The sequence below is a fragment of the Acipenser ruthenus genome, chromosome 39 (assembly GCF_902713425.1).
Source record: "Acipenser ruthenus chromosome 39, fAciRut3.2 maternal haplotype, whole genome shotgun sequence".
NCBI lineage: Eukaryota > Metazoa > Chordata > Actinopteri > Acipenseriformes > Acipenseridae > Acipenser > Acipenser ruthenus.
In genome coordinates, this window is record NC_081227.1 from 7,120,137 (window position 1) to 7,135,136 (window position 15,000).

The following is a 15,000-nucleotide window of genomic DNA, read 5'->3' on the forward strand; positions in this document are numbered from 1 at the left end:
AATGAAACTCTGCTGTGTTCTTCTCTTTATTGAGACGTGAATTCAGCTTTTGTGACTGGTTCTTAAAACACTTCAGCAAACCAGTTTGAATCGTAAAAACAGGTTGGATGCCAATTTAAAAAGTCAAAAATACTGTATATGCTAAGAAAAAAGGCAGCAACAGTTCTGTTTCGATCCAGTCCAGTGCGTTGCACTGATCCAGTCCACTGTTTCCGTCAGTCCGCTGCTCAGGTGAGTTCCAAGTGAGTGCGCTGCCCTCCACCTGGGCGCTGCTGAGCAACCCGGGGCACAGAGCGGCTACCGCGGTGCTGTCCAGCACTGTCCAGCACTGTCCAGCACTGTCCGCGGCGCCTCCCGACAGGCACTAACAGTGAGGACGGCACGTTTCCTGCGTGTCAGGTCTGTGGGTTTACCTGTCCCGCCTGGTGCCCCGGTGCTTTTGTAGTGGCCACGGAGAGAAGGAGGGGCGAGGTGTTCAAGATCATCCCACCTTCGCGGATGACGGGTCCGGCTGGGAGGAGACAGAGGCGGCGCTCGTCGGTCGCTCCAACTCAGAGCCGGGGAGCTTGGGACTAGTGCTGGAGATAAAGCAGGGACCACCAGGAGACAGCGGAGCACGCGACTACAGAACTGCACAGGGTCTGCACAACATCCCCCGGAAATATACCTGCTATTTATGGCATGTGGCTGGTAACTTTTTTTCTGCTGTACTCTTTACAAAAAGGTAAGTGCAACTTGCTACTAAAATATCTCCAAAAAACTTGCTTGATTTTGAGAAAAGAAAAAAGAGAAAGAACAGACTGCGGTAGAGGGGTACCTGTGCGTTAGATAAGAGGCTATGGGGGTGCATTGAAGCTAATGTGATGATAACACACAGGGTTGCATTGCAAAAACCATTCATTCATACCAGCAAACTCAAGTTTAAATTGCATTTCATGAAATCATACGCCACTGCCGCTCATTGATCAATGGGATACCTTTCATTTGAAGGGGTTCATTTTAAAGAAAGTCGCTTGCCAGTGTTTTCAGATGAGCGAGCCTAGTGTTTTTCCTATCTCGTTGTCAAGCAGATGCGCAATTGATACTGTGGCTACAGAGCGGAGATTATCTGGCATGATAATTCTGCATCCTCCTCTCTCCCTGCAGTACAGTAACTGCTTAAATAAAATCACAAATAAAGGGCTTAAACCACCCGGGCCAGGGTCACCCGCCCCGGGCAGGAAAGAGAAACAAAGATACTAAAAGCGTGGCACACTGGAGTGTGTTACAGCATCGAGGAGCTGCTTCTTCGGCAGAGTTATTTCTTATTAAACAATTGATTTAAAACGCATTTCCAGAAACGCAAGCTTCTGTTTTCGATAAGGATTCCCGGCTTTTTATCTGCCTCATTTGTATTATTGTGTTATATTTTGTCATTATAATGCTATTATTATTATTATTATTATTATTATTATTATTATTATTATTATTATTATTATTATTATATAAGAGCTGGTTGCTGTTACATGGATGTGTTTTCAGTCTGCTGTAGAATTAATTTTCCTGATTGTATTACGGGCTGGATCATGTGTTTTGCATATTAGTTATTTATTTATTTATATTTTACTTCAAATTAAAATGAACTATTTTTGTATGGGGGGGGGCCATTGTAAAACCTGCAAGGAAGTTCTATTGGAGTCGTGTTGTTATTTTAAATAAAACTGCAGGCAGAGAATACCCCCCCCCCCCTCAAAAAAAAGGTAAGACAGGGAACTAACGTCAATCAAGTTTCAGGGCCACTGGTTGGGTGGGATTTCGGATTTCCATTGCATATCTCTGTTCTGTAATATCTTGGCTATTTGTTGCAATGTTTCCATTTACACAGAGTGGTGGTGTGGTAGGAGGGGGGGGGGGGTTGTTTCTGTGTGGATTTGGTTTGATGTAAGATCCGTTTCCTTTCTCAAGATCTCAGCTCCTTCCCTGGTTTACTGAAACACCACAACTTTGTATTGTTTCCTGGTCTGCCCTGTACTGAACAGTACAGCATTGCTTACACCTGGGATTCCATGCACTGAACAGTACAGCATTGCTTACACCTGGGAGTCCATGCACTGAACAGTACAGCATTGCTTACACCTGAGATTCCATGCACTGAACAGTATAGCATTGCTTACACCTGGGAGTCCATGCACTGAGCAGTATAGCATTGCTTACACCTGGGATTCCATGCACTGAACAGTACAGCATTGCTTACATCTGGGATTCCATGCACTGAACAGTACAGCATTGCTTACACCTGGGATTCCATGCACTGAACAGTACAGCATTGCTTACACCTGGGATTCCATGCACTGAACAGTATAGCATTGCTTACACCTGGGATTCCATGCACTGAACAGTACAGCATTGCTTACACCTGGGATTCCATGCACTGAGCAGTACAGCATTGCTTACACCTGGGATTCCATGCACTGAACAGTACAGCATTGCTTACACCTGGGAGTCCATGCACTGAACAGTACAGCATTGCTTACACCTGAGATTCCATGCACTGAACAGTATAGCATTGCTTACACCTGGGAGTCCATGCACTGAGCAGTATAGCATTGCTTACACCTGGGATTCCATGCACTGAACAGTACAGCATTGCTTACATCTGGGATTCCATGCACTGAACAGTACAGCATTGCTTACACCTGGGATTCCATGCACTGAGCAGTACAGCATTGCTTACACCTGAGATTCCATGCACTGAACAGTACAGCATTGCTTACACCTGAGATTCCATGCACTGAACAGTATAGCATTGCTTACACCTGGGATTCCATGCACTGAACAGTACAGCATTGCTTACACCTGGGATTCCATGCACTGAACAGTACAGCATTGCTTACATCTGGGATTCCATGCACTGAACAGTACAGCATTGCTTACACCTGGGATTCCATGCACTGAACAGTACAGCATTGCTTACACCTGGGATTCCATTCACTGAGCAGTATAGCATTGCTTACACCTGGGAGTCCATGCACTGAACAGTACAGCATTGCTTACACCTGGGATTCCATGCACTGAACAGTATAGCATTGCTTACACCTGGGAGTCCATGCACTGAACAGTACAGCATTGCTTACACCTGGGAGTCCATGCACTGAACAGTACAGCATTGCTTACACCTGGGATTCCATGCACTGAGCAGTATAGCATTGCTTACATCTGGGATTCCATGCACTGAACAGTACAGCATTGCTTACACCTGGGATTCCATGCACTGAACAGTACAGCATTGCTTACACCTGGGATTCCATGCACTGAACAGTACAGCATTGCTTACACCTGGGAGTCCATGCACTGAACAGTATAGCATTGCTTACACCTGGGATTCCATGCACTGAACAGTACAGCATTGCTTACACCTGGGATTCCATGCACTGAACAGTATAGCATTGCTTACACCTGGGATTCCATGCACTGAACAGTACAGCATTGCTTACACCTGGGATTCCATGCACTGAACAGTACAGCATTGCTTACACCTGGGATTCTCATCTCAGCACTTTCTTTCTTTGTACCTAGTTGTGTTTCTTTTCTTCTTTTGTTATAAACCATTCACCTGTTTATATTGGTTCGCGGTTTGTTTGGGTTTAAAATATTTGAATGACTGAAGCACAGGTTTCAAAGGTCGGTCTGTATGTGTTGCCTACGGGCAAGTCCCGGCTTGTCGCCGGATTTGATGCACCTGATCCCGGGGAGGCCGGGCTGAGCTGTGACCCCGCTCCGGCAATACAGCACAGCGCTGCTCTATTCGCATCGGGATTGCATGAACTGCAAACCGCTCGAGCAAAAGCAATGTTTCTACTGCGCTCTGGAGCGGGGAATGTGCGGCTGTTTGTAATGAAACACAACCCATTGTCTGTACATTTTTAATATTTATTTATTTTCTTTTTTTTTAAGTGCATAACTCTTACGCATTCACTGAAATTTCGATGAAAGCAAAAGTGTCAATTCATGTATATTCTTAGATGCACCGTGTGCACACAGGTGACCCGGTGTCAGATGATGTGAAACGCAATATCAGAGTAACGTTTTTGACTGTCGTTTGAGATGTTTTAGGTGCATCTAGCTAGATGGAGGGATTGATAGATACGATTAGGTGTTGTGTGACTTGTTCGTGTTTCGCAAGTACGCTGAAATGTTCTCAGATTTTTTTTTTTTTAATATGTGATATTATTTATTTTATCCTCCCTCATCCCCAGAAGTATTTCAAATACGCTGCGATGATTGTGATCGAGAAGAGGTTTTAACATTGAACGGAATTACACTGCGATTGAAATGCTGCCGTGTTTGCACACACTGCGAGCATGTTAACATGGAGCATCGTTAAACCCATTCTGCTATTTTCTGCTGTCTTGTTTTAACTGTAAAGTAGCTTCGTACAGAATCGTCTGGTGGAACCTGTCCCATTGTGAAGCACATTAACTCGAATCTCACACCGGATTACAGTCCCTTTTGTGTCGGCTCGTCTCATTCTCTTAAATGCCGTTTCAAAGTTGCTAATGGAAAATCAATGTCATGTAATCCAATCCTCAGCCCGTCCTCGGTACCCCAGCCCCCAGTTCCCGTGCAGAATATGCACAAGCCGTTCTGTATTCATTATCATTATAGACCCCCCCCCCCCCCCTGCCTCCCCCAGCTGCCTGATTACAGAGGATCGACCCCCACTGCAAAACAGCATGTAAATCAGGCCACTTTGCCAGAAGGTGTCCATGTATTTTTAAAATGCCCTCGTCTTCCACCCGCACAGAAAAGTAGAAACGTAAAATACATCAAACAAATAAAAGGCAAAATAATGAATCTAATGTCATGTATGAAGCACACATATGCGTCGACAGATTTGTGTCGAGGACGTGTACTGAATATTGTTTTGTTTTGTTTTATTAATAGATGTGTTTTTATATTCGGTTCAGTATCGCGTTGTTTTGTTCAGTGGTTTGTTTATAATCTGTCCATGGCACGGTCTCGTCTCTTTTGTATGGTTTATTTCCAGCTGGCAGACTGGATTCCCGTGAAACTCCCGAAAGGGTTTTCTGCCTCTATAACTTCACTTATTTCCGACTGAAAGGACGGCGACCCTTTCTGTTTATTTATTTATTTATTTATTTATTTATTTATTTATTTATTTATTATTATTATTATTATTATTATTGCAGCGTCTATAAAAAGTCAACTTCTCTGTCTGTCCCATCCAGGCCTGGCCCGGCTCGGCCCGGGTAAGGAGGCTGTGTCCTTCACCTCCCGCTTGGGCAGAGGAGGGTCATCGTATGCGGGTGGGGTCGGGCTCTTTTTAAAAGCAGCACTGAGTTACTGAAACACGAATGCGCCTTATGTTTGAGATCTTATTATCACACAGAATTATTAAAGGCCAGGGAAAAAAAAAAAAAAAAAACGTATTCAGATTTTTGCGCAAGGATCTCCATACGCAGCACTTACACTGAATATTTCATGGTCCTGTTTTTTTTTCTTTTTACTCAAGCAAAAAAGAAAAATGTGTGCAGCTTGTTATAATTATTATACAAATGTGAATCTACTACTACTACTACTACTACTACTACTACTACTACTACTACTACTACTACTAATACATTTACCATTTAAATAAAATAGTCATTTATTATTATTATTATTATTATTATTATTATTATTATTATTATTATTAATAATAATAATAATAATAATAATAATAATAATAATAATAATAATAATAATAATAAGCACTGCTTAGAAAGAAAATATGTGTGACTGCTGAATTTAAAAATACAAGAGAATAATAAGTGAAGCAGGCAGCTTTTCAGAGTGTGTGATTTTGTGTTTTTAGAGATAGGGGTAAGGCACTTTGTGTTTCTAGCCTGGATTCTGGATGAGGGATCCATTTACCTTCACATCTGTGAGTCTAATTCCAGGGTGCAGACCCTGCCAGTGCAGCCGTCCACAGTCTTCCCTTGAGCAGATGGGACAGGCAAGGGGCTGGCAACAGTCCTTACATCCCAGAGGCAAGCCAGGCAAGGCAAGGCAAGGCAAGACAGGCAAGGCAAGACAAGCAAGGCAAGGCAAGACAAGGCAAGGCAAGACAAGACAAGCCAAGCCAAGGCAAGGCAAGACAAGACAAGACAAGACAAGACAAGACAAGACAAGACAAGACAAGACAAGACAAGACAAGCCAAGGCAAGGCAAGGCAAGACAAGACAAGACAAGACAAGCCAAGGCAAGGCAAGGCAAGACAGGCAAGGCAAGACAAGACAAGACAAGCCAAGGCAAGGCAAGGCAAGGCAAGGCAAGGCAAGCCAAGGCAAGGCAAGACAAGACAAGCCAAGGCAAGGCAAGACAAGACAAGACAAGACACGCCAAGGCAAGGCAAGGCAAGACAGGCAAGGCAAGGCAAGACAAGACAAGCCAAGGCAAGGCAAGACAAGACAAGACAAGACAAGCCAAGGCAAGGCAAGGCAAGGCAAGGCAAGGCAAGGCAAGACAAGCAAGGCACGGCAAGGCAAGACAAGACAAGACAAGACAAGACAAGCCAAGCCAAGGCAAGGCAAGGCAAGGCAAGACAGGCAAGGCAAGGAAAGACAAGACAAGACAAGCCAAGACAAGACAAGACAAGCCAAGCCAAGGCAAGGCAAGACAAGACAAGACAAGGCAAGCCAAGGCAAGGCAAGACAAGACAAGACAAGACAAGACAAGACAAGACAAGCCAAGCCAAGGCAAGGCAAGGCAAGGCAAGACAAGCAAGGCACGGCAAGGCAAGGCAAGGCAAGGCAAGGCAAGGCAAGACAAGACAAGACAAGACAAGCAAGACAAGGCAAGGCAAGACAAGGCAAGACAGGCAAGACAAGACAAGACAAGACAAGACAAGACAAGACAAGACAAGCCAAGACAAGCAAGGCAAGACAAGCCAAGACAAGCAAGGCAAGGCAAGGCAAGGCAAGCCAAGCCAAGCCAAGGCAAGGCAAGGCAAGGCAAGGCAAGGCAAGACAAGCAAGGCACGGCAAGGCAAGGCAAGGCAAGGCAAGGCAAGGCAAGGCAAGACAAGACAAGCAAGACAAGGCAAGGCAAGGCAAGGCAAGGCAAGCCAAGCCAAGCCAAGCCAAGCCAAGCCAAGCCAAGCCAAGCCAAGCCAAGCCAAGCCAAGGCAAGGCAAGGCAAGGCAAGGCAAGGCAAGGCAAGGCAAGGCAAGACAAGCAAGGCAAGGCAAGCCAAGGCAAGGCAAGGCAAGGCAAGACAAGCAAGGCAAGGCAAGACAAGCAAGGCAAGGCAAGGCAAGGCAAGGCAAGGCAAGGCAAGGCAAGGCAAGGCAAGCCAAGCCAAGCCAAGCCAAGCCAAGCCAAGCCAAGCCAAGCCAAGCCAAGGCAAGGCAAGACAAGCAAGGCAAGGCACGGCAAGGCAAGGCAAGGCAAGGCAAGCCAAGGCAAGGCAAGGCAAGACAAGCAAGGCAAGGCAAGACAAGACAAGCAAGGCAAGGCAAGGCAAGGCAAGACAAGCAAGGCAAGGCAAGGCAAGGCAAGGCAAGGCAAGACAAGCAAGGCAAGGCAAGGCAAGACAAGACAAGCAAGGCAAGGCAAGGCAAGGCAAGGCAAGACAAGACAAGCAAGACAAGGCAAGGCAAGGCAAGGCAAGCAAGGCAAGGCAAGGCAAGGCAAGCCAAGCCAAGCCAAGGCAAGGCAAGGCAAGGCAAGCCAAGCCAAGCCAAGCCAAGCCAAGCCAAGCCAAGCCAAGCCAAGCCAAGCCAAGGCAAGGCAAGGCAAGACAAGCAAGGCAAGGCAAGGCAAGCCAAGGCAAGGCAAGGCAAGACAAGCAAGGCAAGGCACGGCAAGGCAAGGCAAGGCAAGGCAAGGCAAGCCAAGGCAAGGCAAGGCAAGGCAAGACAAGCAAGGCAAGGCAAGACAAGACAAGACAAGCAAGACAAGGCAAGGCAAGGCAAGGCAAGACAAGCAAGGCAAGGCAAGGCAAGGCAAGGCAAGACAAGACAAGCAAGGCAAGGCAAGGCAAGACAAGACAAGCAAGACAAGGCAAGGCAAGACAAGACAAGCAAGACAAGGCAAGGCAAGCAAGGCAAGGCAAGGCAAGGCAAGGCAAGGCAAGGCAAGGCAAGGCAAGCCAAGCCAAGCCAAGGCAAGGCAAGGCAAGGCAAGCCAAGCCAAGCCAAGCCAAGCCAAGCCAAGCCAAGCCAAGCCAAGCCAAGCCAAGGCAAGGCAAGGCAAGGCAAGACAAGCAAGGCAAGGCAAGGCAAGCCAAGGCAAGGCAAGGCAAGACAAGCAAGGCAAGGCAAGGCAAGGCAAGGCAAGGCAAGACAAGCAAGGCAAGGCAAGGCAAGGCAAGACAAGCAAGGCAAGGCAAGGCAAGCAAGGCAAGGCAAGACAAGCAAGGCAAGGCAAGGCAAGACAAGGCAAGACAAGCAAGGCAAGGCAAGGCAAGACAAGCAAGGCAAGGCAAGGCAAGGCAAGGCAAGGCAAGGCAAGCAAGGCAAGGCAAGGCAAGGCAAGGCAAGACCTTTTCTAACCCTTTTTGGTTCCAAGAGGAATTGCACTCAGCACACAGCGCCCCCGGGTGGTCGAGTGCAGTAACTGCAGTTCAGAACTCTGCAGAGAGGCTCAGATCCCTGCCCTTCACCCCCACTGCAGGGATTATGGTTATGACTTTACTATCTGTGGTTTATTGTTTCTGTAAGCAGGTCAGTAATTCGCGAGGCAGTTTCCTGGAAAACACGGCCTGGCCTCCCCTGAGTTCATGGGACTGGAAGTGGCTCACTGGTGTGAGTCTGTGTGACGGAGAGTTTAATCCATATACTTTATTAAACTTAGATAGCAGCAAGCCTTACACATAACTACCAAATCTAGAGATGCAGAGTGGACAGAGTCTCCTCTTCAGTTCTTCCTCTGGTCTCATAAAGAGGGCTACCTCTCCAGTCTCACTTGCTGTATGCTGGCTTGCATGTACTTTAGATACACTGCATACAGTCGTCTCCACGTATAGGAGCACCTCCTAAGTGAACGCTGATTTAGGGAACCCCCTTGCGGTGAAACTCTCCCCAGTGTAAATGCTCCACCTAAAGGAACAGGAACTTCTAAAAGAAAACTTTTTTTGGCCCCGCTAGCGATTCGTTGCTAACCGATTCAAAACGGATCCAGTTCTGTTTGTACCCTGATCGCTCCTCCTCATCAAACTCATTTTTGTTCATTTCGTTTGCCAGCTAGTTTCTTAACGTTAGTTTGTCAGTTGGTTTATTATTATAGTTTATTAACATACGCTTGCCTGTTGCTTTTCTCTTGCTCTGTTCATTTCATATGTTGACGCACGTGCGTCGTGACGTAAGCAGTAAACACATTTGTATTTATTGATTCATGTCGTGACTGGCTCTTGGCATGTTGTGTCGGGTGGTCAGCTCTGTCTTAGAGAACACTTGGGCTAAGAGAACACTTCGCTTGCTTCCCGAGGCGTGTTCTCTTAGCCAGAGACGACTGTATTACAAAAAGCTACATTGCAATACAGCTTACAAAATAGTTCAATATAGCAAGCCCTAATATACACAGTACTGTTCCACTCTCACTAATACACACAGCTCTAATCCAGCATACACTGGGTCCCTCAACAAGACACAGGAACCATGAGCAGCAGAGCTGGGGAGAGACAAACCCCGACCTGGATCTTTAGAGCCCTCCAGACTGGATTCAGCTACAGAAACTGGAGCTGCCCCAGGTGAAAAAAGACAACGCACTGAACTATTTTAAGAGCACAGATTGAATGGACATGGAAACTGAAGTACGCCCTCACACCCTAGGGGTAGAGTCACAGGGTCAGGGTCAGGGCCAGGATTAGTTTTTTAATTTAGTGATTAAGTCCACTGCTCTCTACCAGGGATCAGCAACTCTGGCCCTTCCAGTCCAATTGAACCAATTCAATCTGCATCCAGGTCAGAGAGTATTCACCTATTTTACCTGATGAACACAGAGAGGAGGAGTCTGGGATCCTAACTCCTAGACCAGGGCTGACAAAGGTGTCTGTTCCACTCCTGGTCTTTGTTCCAGCCCTGTTCTACATTGTTTCACTGAAACAATTAAACCTGCATCCAGACTTAGTAGTTCATGATCTCATGTTACCTGTTAAACCCGGAGTGGAATAGCCCTCCAGGAATGTGATTGGACAGCCCTGCTCTATACTGTTCTGCACTGTACCGTACTCTGACACACCATGCCGTACTATACTATCCTGCACTGTGCTGTATCAAGGAGCTGGTCTAGTGAAACCCTGCAGGTGTGCACTGTGCTGTAGGAGCTGGTCTAGTGAAACCCTGCAGGTGTGCACTGTGCTGTAGGAGCTGGTCTAGTGAAACCCTGCAGGTGTGCACTGTGCTGTAGGAGCTGGTCTAGTGAAACCCTGCAGGTGTGCACTGTGCTGTAGGAGCTGGTCTAGTGAAACCCTGCAGGTGTGCACTGTGCTGTAGGAGCTGGTCTAGTGAAACCCTGCAGGTGTGCACTGTGCTGTAGGAGCTGGTCTAGTGAAACCCTGCAGGTGTGCACTTTGCTGTAGGAGCTGGTCTAGTGAAACCCTGCAGGTGTGCACTGTGCTGTAGGAGCTGGTCTAGTGAAACCCTGCAGGTCTGCACTGTGCTGTAGGAGCTGGTCTAGTGAAACCCTGCAGTCTTGGATATTTGGGCTTGGTCTCCTCTCAGAGCCATGCCTGTGCCCAGACTCCAGCATGTTTAATCTGCAGTGATTTGGAAACCCTTTTATGAGACGCAGTATTAAGGCAGGGCTCTCTGTTAAATGTTAAAGGAGATTATATGGATTTAACTCCCTGCGTCTGTCATAGCAATCACATCACATAACATAACCCCTTCATTTTATATTGCAAAAGCTCTGCCCATTGCCCAAGGCAGGCTTTATCCCTAATCTCTATTCATTCAGTGCCGATTTTTAAACCCGCAGGATTCTTTTTATTACAGTTCAGCGGATGCGTTGATTTATCTTTTATGGAATATCGGAAACTAGGATCTTGAGTCTAACTGAATAATTGTAAACAAAACAATACAATACAGTACAATACAATACAATGCCATACAATACAATAGCATACCGTACAATACAATACAATGCAATACAATACAATACAATGCAATACAATACCATACAATACAATGCAATACAATACAATACAATACCATACCATACCATACAATACAATGCAATACAATACAATATAATACAATACAATACAATGCAATACCATACAATACAATGCAATACAATACAATACAATACCATACCATACCATACAATACAATGCAATACAATACAATACAATACAATACAATACAATGCAATACAGTACAGTACAGTACAGTACAGTACAATACCATACCATACCATACCATACCATACAATACAATGCAATACAATACAATATAATACAATACAATACAATGCAATACCATACAATACAATGCAATGCAATACCATACAATACAATGCCGTTTGGTTTTATATAGCACTCTTCATGTGGCGAATGGCAGGGCACTTTACAATAAAAACATTAAAAGCCACTGGCCAGTCAGTCCAGCTCAGCAATAAGTTTTCTTGGCTGTTGCGAGTGAGTGTAAGACTTGCCATGTCATAGGCTGTTAGTTCTCTGCCATATGGCCAGGTGATGCTGAGACTCTTTTGCTGGAGAGCGAGCGACAGGCTGTTCTGACAGGACGGGGACGGGGGGGCTGCTGTCTCAGCTGCTGCACCAGCTCGATGTGACATCGAGGGCTGGAGGGAGGGGTGCAGAGAGAAACCCAGAGGCTCTCAGCCTTCCCGATCTGGGTGTGACACCTGGCTGCCCTTCACTCTTCGAGGCGTGGACTGTGCATTGAAACTCCTAAGGATTTCATAGCAGCAAATACCCCCCCCCCTCCTCCCCCCCCCCCCAGGTGATAATCTGTTTCACTGGAAAATGAATTCTGCGATGTGATGATGAGCCAACTGTTCCTCCGCTCAGCAGCTTGTGTTCACTCCAGTTTCACAGGGGTGTGTGGAAACAGAGGCATGGGGGAGAGTGACAGGGAACCGGACTATACTCCAATAATAATAATAATAATAATAATAATAATAATAATAATAATAATAATAATAATAATAATAATAATAATGCATCATTCAAACACGCTGAGACGTTCTTGCATATGTTTAGGAATACTAAAAGTGTCTCGACTTCAACAGAAGGCATTAGAAGTCACAGTGTTTGTCATTGAATTTATTTAGCTTTTAGTATTTCTAAATGAAGCTCTATTTAGTGTTTAAAAGGAATTTTGAATGTGTTATTATTATTAGTATGAGTAGTAGTATGATGAGATGTCAGCTCTCTCTTTTAAAGATATGGGTGTGAATGCTTCTAAAGTGAAATGTTTTCGTGTTCTAGCTGTACAGAAGGAGCAGTGAGTTTGACGCCCCTCTCCCTCTCTCTCCCTCTCTCCCTCTCGTCTCAGCACGCAGTGAGGATGTTGGGACCAGCCTATACTTTGTGAATGACTCCGTACAGCAGCTGACATTTTCCAGCACGGTAGGGGCGGTGATACCCTGCCCTGCCTCCGGCTCCCCCAGCGCTGGGCTGCGCTGGTACCTGGCCACGGGAGATGACATCTACGATGTGCCACACATCCGCCACATGCACGCCAACGGCACGCTGCAGCTCTACCCCTTCTCCCCCTCTGCCTTCAACAGCTTCATCCACGACAATGACTACTTCTGCACTGCAGACAACTCCGCTGGCAAGATCCGGAGCCCCAGCATCAGGGTGAAAGCAGGTGAGGAGAGGAGCGCAAACACACACTCACACAAATACGCACGCACGCACACACTGGGTTTGTGGTTTGTGTGTGTGTGTGTGTGTGCGCGCGTGCGTGTCTGTGAGGGTGTGTGTGTACGTGCGTGCGTGCGTGTGTGAGTGTGTGTGTGTGTGGGTGTGTGTGCGTGCGTGTCTGTGAGGGTGTGTGTGTGCGTGCGTGCATGCGTGTGTGAGTGTGTGTGTGTGTGCGTGCGTGTCTGTGAGGGTGTGTGTGTACGTGCGTGCGTGCCTGCGTGCGTGCATGTGTGAGTGTGTGTGTGTGTGTGAGTGTGTGTGTGTGAGTGTGTGTGTGTGCGTGCGTGCGTGTACCAACAATAAACGCTACAGTATGACGTACTAAAAAAAAAAACACGTCATACATTCAACAAAATACATAGATTAAGAAATTAACATTCCAGTTAAATAATTATAATACATGAAAAATACTTTGTGTTGAAAGGTGAGTTCCGAACCCCATTGCAGTGTGAGAGATACCCGGCAGTAATGCCAGGGGCGTAAAACGAAATCTGTGTCACTAATCACAATTATGAGACTCAGAATGCACCTGGTGTTCTACAGTCCCTGAGTCCTGAATGTGGAGATCCTCACCTCAACACAGAGAGTTAGCCTGTCTGTGTGTATCTGTATCGTGAAACGTACATGCGATTTATTACACAAACTGAACACTGATGCGTTTGAGTGCTGTTCATTTTTAATAACTGAAAATAACCGATGTTGCCAAATAATACAAACCACCCTAAACTAAAAACCACCCCGAACTAAACACAAAATAAACACCGACAAATGTAAGCCCTAACAACTTGTAATTCATTCATTTGAATACTGTTTTCTTCCAAATGAATTATCATTAAGAATTCGATGCATTAATTACAACTCTTGCAACGCATTTTGGAATGACTGTATTTCAGCAATGCTATCCTTTTGACTGGCTGGGGTTTAATGAAATACAATACATATTGTAAGGAGGGCAATTTACAAGCAGGAGGGAGGATAGGTGGAATACGGAATAATTCATTCTGCCGGCTCTACTCGCTGACACGTTCCCAAACAGGATGCATTTCCGTATTATTATTATTATTATTATTATTATTATTATTATTATTATTATTAATATTATTATTAGTATTAGTATTATTATCCAAAGTGGCTTAGTTTTACTGTGCAGTAAGTAACACACACCATAAATAAAACAAACGTGATAGAATTACAATCACTCCATTTTAAAAGCACTATTCTAATGAAGTTTGCTTCAGTGTTGTGTATTATTCTACAGCCCCTTCAATTCTACACCCCCCGTTTATTGTGCTGTATGCAATTAAGTGGTTTTTGATTTGTACCGTAATAATGCAGATATAGACTAACCCTCACCCTTAACCTAACCTTAACGGGAGCGCTTTATATTGCGTCGCATACATTAATATTCAATAGATACGCAATTGCATATTAAATTCACGTAGAGTATTATATTCACGGTATTGAAATAAATAAGGAATAAAAGATATGGGCATAACAGTGATGAGAATAATATGTAAATGCATCAAGATCGTTCCAGTGATATTACCGCGTACGTACGTGAAACGATCACGTACGTACGTGACAGATTCTGTTTTCTTTCATTCTGCGGTTCAGGGCTTCCGTAGGAACCAAACCCAAAACACACCCAGTATAAATAAACACACAGAATACATAGTAACGTTTCAGGGAAATAAATGCGAGGGTCCTAGTTTATTTTCACTTTTTATTATTTAACGTTTTTGCTGTTTGTAAATGTGTAAATGTTTGTAAATGTGGAGACGTGGTGAAGGTGATTTTAAAAACGTTACTTCAAGACTTTATGCTTTGTGACTGAAGAAAATCTCGGCCGTGCTTTAATTGTATTTAAACATTTGAAATAACTACGACAGTATAACCCTTATGAAAATAACCTATAGGTTACCTGTACAATACTTCTACAGGATTTCTACAGAAGACCTATAGGCTATTGTATTGAACCTATAGGTTTTTATAGAGAATTGGGACATTTGGACGATAGGTCTACAGGTAGGCGGCAGTATTAATACTTTCTATTGACATTATATTAAACTGTGAGCTTCCTATACAGTTGAAAGTATACACATGACATTAGAAAATAAATTAATAAAG

The 15,000-nt window shown here is 45.0% G+C and overlaps 1 protein-coding gene across 1 annotated transcript in view; it reads left to right on the forward strand.

Annotated features, from left to right (window-relative positions):
* Positions 1-233: 233 nt before the first annotated feature.
* Positions 234-15,000, forward strand: part of LOC117970312 (cell adhesion molecule DSCAML1-like) — an 18,614-nt gene continuing 3,847 nt past the window's right edge. Inside the window, exons 1-2 of the mRNA XM_059009494.1 lie at positions 234-724; positions 12,500-12,817. Coding sequence (XP_058865477.1) covers positions 682-724; positions 12,500-12,817 — 361 coding nt within the window. The 5' untranslated portion in view covers positions 234-681. The remainder of the gene's footprint in view (positions 725-12,499; positions 12,818-15,000) is intronic.